This window comes from Herpailurus yagouaroundi, unplaced genomic scaffold (genome assembly GCF_014898765.1).
Source record: "Herpailurus yagouaroundi ecotype Mexico unplaced genomic scaffold, PumYag 162, whole genome shotgun sequence".
Classification (NCBI taxonomy): Eukaryota; Metazoa; Chordata; class Mammalia; order Carnivora; family Felidae; genus Herpailurus; species Herpailurus yagouaroundi.
Genome location: NW_024412403.1, coordinates 11,040,313 through 11,047,386, shown reverse-complemented (window position 1 = coordinate 11,047,386; position 7,074 = coordinate 11,040,313). Strand labels below are relative to the sequence as shown.

At 42.3% G+C, this 7,074-nt stretch overlaps 1 protein-coding gene across 1 annotated transcript; it reads right to left on the bottom strand.

The window, feature by feature from the left end:
• Positions 1-531: 531 nt before the first annotated feature.
• CUNH21orf140 (chromosome unknown C21orf140 homolog) lies at positions 532-1,287 on the bottom strand. The gene has a single exon (XM_040483975.1). The coding sequence runs from the start codon at positions 1,285-1,287 to the stop codon at positions 532-534; it is 756 nt and encodes a 251-aa protein (XP_040339909.1).
• Between the last annotated feature and the right edge of the window lie 5,787 nt (positions 1,288-7,074).

The window sequence follows — 7,074 nt, the reverse complement described above, 5'->3', positions numbered from 1 at the left end:
CTCCTTGTCTCTCACTCAACCTCTGACACCTTTTTTTCGAGCAACGGGAAGCAAAAAGCCTGTTTAGCCACTGTCTGGACCACATCTCCTACCGATGGCAAACTGGTTCCCTGTAGATTATTTTGGTGGCTCAAGCTGGTTGGCACACTATTTCAACCTTTTTGTGACCACACACTTGGTTCTTTTTCTTTCTGACCCAAAAGTTTCGACCACACAACCTTTAGCTCTGACCACCCCTGCTCCCCATCAAGCTCCTTTGGGCTGAGTTAGTTGTAATCCTCCCACTGACCAGCCCTCAAGATGGCCTTAACAAGATGGGAGTCGAGATCCCTAATTCACCAACAATTTTTAATGCAACCTCCAGTAAACCTACAGCACTTTGCCAACACCCTTAGAAACCTCAGTCCTCACAGCATCCCTGTGAGGTCGTTGTTGAAGTATCTTTGGCCGCAGTGGTCCAGAGTCGAGCCCAGCAGAGTTGGTAAAGACTGCCCGTAGCATGGTCCCAACCGCTTGTTAGAGGAATCACCCTTAAGAAAATTTACCAAGATAGTAGTTTTCCCATCTCCGCACTTTGTTGGTTAGTGTTTTCCATTTGCTTGGGTTTATCCTTTCGATCCCTTTGCTAATTAAATCTCTGACAAGTATGTACTGGTAAGAATAGACACTGTCAATGTACTGAAAGCAAAACTCCTTTCTGTTATTGATGATAAACCATTTCAAAGAAGACCAGGCTGAGTCTAAAGGGTTTAGGTAATTGTAAAGGGAAGGCAGAGAGAGTAGTTCGTGGCCACAGGACTTGGCTACCTCCGGGCAACACACAAGGCTCTTTAGGTTAATGACCGATGGGGCATGGATCTGGGCCTCTGGCTCTTTGTCTTCCTCTGGCTTCTTCTTGTCTCGCTGCCTTCTCTCTTTGACCACAATGGCGCACTTCCCGTAGGCCTTCCTCGCCACATCACAGAACTCAGAGAAGAGGCTGTCTTCCTGTTTGATGCATACCTCATCTCTAAGGAACGTCTGGTACTTCCAAGGCACCCATCCTTGACTACCACCAGCATGCACGATACACCAAGTTGGAGTTTGCATGAAACACCCGTCACTGAAATCTTCTCCGGCGACAAGACTCTCGGCAATATTGGTTTCTCCAAAATATATGGTCTTAAATCCATCATTTTGCAGTGTTTTCAGCGTTTTCAAATATTGGAGGCATCGCTTCCTCTTGATGTTATCGAATGGATTTCTGGTAATGATGTTTCTTAAAAGAGGGTTTGCAAAGTGAGGCATGGTGTCTTCTCAAGTGTTTTTAAAAGCCTGCATGTCTCCATCTGTGCAGCTTTGGCAAGAGTGACATGATGACCTCACAAAGGGCTTTCTTACAGCGAGGCCAGTCACATAGATACACTGTGGATTTCAAAGCACCACGAAACACATACTGAGAACAATTTTCTTCTGGCTTATATGATATGGGAATGGGAAATGCGAACCACGAAAAAATGTTTCTTTGACATCGCTTCTGCCATGGTCTGAGGCAGAGATTGGCAATCGTAGGAGTTCGCTAGAGCTGTTGTAACAACATACCAAAGACTGGCCAGCTTAACCAACAAAGTTATTTTCTCATGTTCCTGGAGGCTGGAAGTCCAAGATCAAAGTGTCAGCAGGTTTGGTTTCTGCTGAGGTCTCTCTCTGGGGCTGGTAGATGGCCACTGTCTCACTGTGTCCTCACATGGCCTTTCTTCTGTGTGCGTGCATGTCTCTGGCCTAATTTCTTTATGATCTTTATGATTTCTTTATGTTGGATTAGGACCCACCCATATGACCTCATTTTACTTTAATCACCTCTTTAAAGACCCTCTTTCCAAACATAGTCACATTCTGAGGTACTGGGGATGGTTAGGGCTTTGACACATAATTTGCGGAATGGAGGGACACAATCCTAACCACAACAGTCCTTTGACAGTGATGAGCCAAATTTATGATTCCTTTCCGATGGGTTCATGAGGACAAAGAGAAATATTTACATTCATTCATCCATTCCAAATATATTTATTGAGCACCTACTAAGCACCGGGCATTGTGTCAGGAGCCAGTGGTACAGCCATGACACATCCAGTGAGACCTGCCCATGTGTGTGGGTTAAGTCTGCATATGCATGGAGTTCACAGGTGGAAGAGGAAGGTATGACAAATAGTACAAAAGAGTCAGTCTGCAAGCCTATCTTTCATTGGCTGCCAGTTCTTGAGTGAATTCAGTAACCCATCTGGAAAGCACTTTTAATTTTATACACTCAAGGCAAAAGGACACTTTGCTTTAAATTCTAGCGGCCTCTTCAACTGCCTTTGTGTTTTCTTATTCCCTTCCTTAGAGCTAAAGATGTTTCCTAAATGTGCAAAATAGAGTTCCTCAAATGACAATGTGGACGAGATGATTTATCAGGTCCTTCACTCAGTTGTTGAACAGATGAGTGTTTCTCTTCCATCAGGGTTTTCTTGGGACTCAAGCTTAGGCAACCCTAGACAGTAAGATTATGCCAGCCTAGTAAAGTTAACACGAAGCGTGTGCTCTCTGGACAGCCTCTCAGAAACCAGGATCAGGGAGTTTGGGTTGGTAATTAGCCTGTGACCATTTTCTCTTTGGATTTTTCCAAAAAAAAAGTGGGGACTGTTTTTCAGACCAAATTTGATAGGAATGCCAAATATGTGGAACAGGAATGTGGCTGCTGTGGCTGAAATAATGGTGGTCCCAGAGTCACCCTGTTCAGCCACCCTCTCTCTCCCCTGTCCCAAGGTAACTTGTGCCCTGGAATAGCAGTGTGAGAGCACTATATAAAGCAATGAGGTCGATTCCAAGACAATCCTTTGCTTTTTTCATCCAGTGTTTGGTTATGGATATGAGAAACGTTCAGAAGTATAGAAGAGAATGTATCATATGTTATCTTCTGTGTAAATATATATGTATGAGTAAATGATAAATAGATATGCACATTTACTTGTATTTTCAAGTAGGAAAAACAGAGGATGAACCAAATACAAATTAAAATTGCTTATCTATAAGTGGAGGGATAGAACAGGAGGGACATAAAAGCAAGAAACATTGGCTTTTTCGAATGTATCTTGTTTTATAATTTTAACCAGAAAATGTAGACATCTTACATTTTTTACAAACAAAAGGAAAAAAAGAAAAAGAAAACAAAGGATCTCAAAAATATGCAAATAAAGCTGAAACTAATGAACCTAACTGCTTCTCCTGTCAGTAACAGCAGCAACAACAAAATCACTAATCCCAGCAGCAATGTATACTTCTTTCTAAATATGAGACTATAATCTGACATGGGTTCATCTGTTGTGTTTCCTAAATTTCACATATGAGTGAAATCATATGAAGCTTGTCTTTCTCTGACTGACTTATTTCACTTAGCATAATACATTCTAGTTCCATCCACGTTGTTGCAACGATTAGAGGAATTGGAGGTCCTTTCGTTCTAGGGGAAGGAAATGTACAAGATGAGTTTGGGACATCTTGTCCAGCCTAAAAGCAAGGAAACCATCAGAGACTACTAGGTTCTGTGGGAAGAACCCAAGAGTCAATTTGAAAGGTTCCCATGGGCTAAAATGGAAGAGTTTGAACATCAACCATTGAAGAAATAAATGATGACTCCAAGAAATCGAAGCAGAACGAAGGTATTAAACTCTCTGAGTTCAACACAGCAACAACAAATCAGACACACCAATTAAAAAAATCTCAAAAAACCTGCTAGTTGCCCGGAGGTGGTATTGGAGGGCCCCATAGCACTATTTCGCCTATTAATAAATAGAAGAATCAAGCACTTATCTTGACTTTTCTTGTGTTGATTCCATTCCAGAGCGGGAAAGGCCAGGATGGTGAGCCCAAGCAGATGTCACTCCAAGGTGGCGGGTGTGAATGTGGCCCCGCTGGGCAGGCAATGGAAGTAAAGTAAATCTGAGCACTGGGGTTGTGTGCAGGGGCTTTGGTACTGGATAAACCTAGGATTAAATCTTAGCTCCACCCTCAGTAGCCTCAGCTTCTGTCTGTAAAATGGGGAGAACACCTATCTCAGAGTATTGAATCAAGGACGTAGGAGGTAGCAAACAATCTACTGGTATGGAGCTTCATAAATGGCTGCTTGTTATTGTTGAGACAGACTGGCTGAGAAGACAGACCATAAGAGAGCTTGGCAGTGACTGATGAGAAAAGAAAAAAGTCATGGAGGGAAGTCAAGGAGAAGAAAAGGAAGGAAAAGTTAAAAAAAAAAAAAATCAAGGCTGAGGACCAATATTGAAATGAACTAGATTGTCTACCCTGTTGCAAAAAAGGAAAATATTCCCTTCTTCTCTTCCTTCCCTCCCTTCCACCTTCCTTCCTTCCCTCCTTCCTTCCTCCCTCCCTTCCTTCCTTCCTGTTTCTCTTTTTTTCTCTCAACTTCATCAATAAATCTTGAATGCTTCCAGGTTCCAGGCAGTATAATCTTGGAAAGACTGGAGTCTCCTGAGGTCCCCTCAAGGAAGGCGCCATCTTGTGGGAGAAAAGAGTCAACAAAGAGTCTCAGTAAAAGGAGATGGGCCTTGGTTGGGGAGGAAAATTCTAGAAATGGGGCCTCATGGGAAGGAGACCTTTCAAGGAGGAGATGGAACAAGCCAGTTGTGGAAACCTGGGGATGGCAGTGGTGAAGAGCTTGTATTTCAGCCGAGATAAATCCTTTAAGGGGTTCCTAACCTCTTTCCTCAAGGCTTGACATGGGGAGTGTCACAGAGTTGCTGAGGAAGGGGTAAGTTACAAAGGAGCCCAGAGAATGTGCGGCCAATGGCGGTTCTAGAGGGGACTGCAGCCAGCGAATTCGAAGGTTTCTCTGTCGAGGGGGACGATCGGATTAAAGAAAGACACGAAGATGTCTTTGCAAAACAGAGGAGGGGTGGAGGGACCAATGGCTATTTAGGAGGCACACCCTTTGTTTATACCTCCTCTGGACACTTCCTGCTTGCTAAGCAGTCTCTTAATTAAATCTCTATCCCTACTTGGGAGATGAGAGTACTTCCTGGTATTTCAGGAAATGGGAAGCTCTAGAGGGTTGGGAGGGGAGTTGACTGTGAAAGAAGGGGAGGATCTGTTAACCTGTCAGAATCAAAATTAAAAAAATGTTTTTCTCATTACCTTCTTTAAAAATTTTTATTTAAATCCAAGTTAGTGTGATAATGGTTTCAGGAATAGAATTTAGCGATTCATCACTTACATATAACACCCAGTGCTCATCCCAGCAAGTGCCCTCCTTAATGCCCATCAACTATTTAACCCATTCCCCCACCAACACCTCTCCAGCAACCCTCAGTTTCTATCCTGTAGTTAAGAGTTTCTTATTGCCTCCTTTTCTGTTTTTATCTTATTTTTCCTTCCCTTCCCCTGTGTTCATCTGTTGTGTTTCTTAAATTTCACATATGAGTGAAATTATATATTTGTCTTTCTCTGACTGACTTATTCCACTTAGCATAATACATTCTAGTTCCATCCATGTTGTTGCAAATGGCAAGATTTCATTCTTTTTGATTGCCAAGTAATATATTCCAATACACACACACACACACACACACACACACACACCATATCTTCTTCACCCATTTATCAGTCAATGGACATTTGAGCTCTTCCATACTTTGGCTATTGTCCATAGTGCTGCTATAAACATTGGGGATCATGTGCCCCTTCAAAACAGCACTCCTGTAAATACCTAGTAATGCAATTGCTGGGTTATAAAGTAGCTTTATTTTTAATTTTTGGAGCAACCTCCATACTGTTTTTCAGAGTGGCTGCACCAGTTTGCATTCCCACCAGTAATGCAAAAGTGTTCCCCTTTCTCCACATCCTCACCAACATCTGTTGTTTCTTGAGTTGTTAATTTATTTATTTATTTTTTTTTAATTTTTTTTTCAACGTTTATTTATTTTTGGGACAGAGAGAGACAGAGCATGAACGGGCGAGGGGCAGAGAGAGAGGGAGACCCAGAATCGGAAACAGGCTCCAGGCCCTGAGCCATCAGCCCAGAGCCCGACGCGGGGCTTGAACTCATGGACCGTGAGATCGTGACCTGGTTGAAGTCGGATGCTTAACTGACTACGCCACCCAGGCGCCCCTCTTGAGTTGTTAATTTTAGCCATCCGAACAGGTGTGAGCTGGTATCTCATTGTAATTTTGATTTGTATTTCCCTGATGATGAGTGATGTTGAGCATCTTTTCATGTGTCTGTTAGCCATCTGGGTATCTTCTTTGGAAAAGTGTCTGTTCCATTGATCTATGTTTTTGTGCCAGTACCATACGGTCTTGATGGTTACAGCTTTGTGATACAGCTTGAAATCTGGAATTGTGATGCCTCCAGCTTTGGCTTTCTTTTTTAACATTACTTTGGCTATTCAGGGTCTTTTCTGGTTCCATACAAAGTTTGGAATTATTTGTTCTCGCCCTGTGAAGAACGCTGGTGTTATTTTGATAAGGATTGTGTTGAACGTATAGATTGCTGGGGGGTAGTGTCAACATTTTAACAATATTTGTTCTTCTGATCCATCAGCATGGAATGTTTTTCCATTTCTTTGTGTCTTCTTCAATTTCTTTCATAAGCTTTCTATAGTGTTCAGCATACAGATCTTTTATTTCTTTGGTTAGGTTTATTCCTAGGTATTTTATGGTTTTCAGTGCAATTGTAAATGGGATCAATTCCTTGATTTCTCTTTCTGCTCCTTCATTGTTGGTGTATAAGAATGCAACTGATTTCTGTACATTGATTTTATGTCCTGCGACTGCTGAATTCATGTATCAGTTCTTGAAGTTTTTTGATGGAATCTTTTGGGTTTTCCACCTAACCGTAGAAAGGGTATCATGGCATCTGAGAAGAATGAAAGTTTGACTTCTTCCTTGCCAATTTGGATGCCTTTTACTTCTTTTTGTTGTCCGATTGCTGAGGCTAGGACTTCCAACCCTATATTGTACAACAGTGGTGAGAGTGGACATCCCTGTCGTGTTCCTAACCTCAGGGGAAAGCTCTCAGATTTTCCCCATTGAGGATGATAT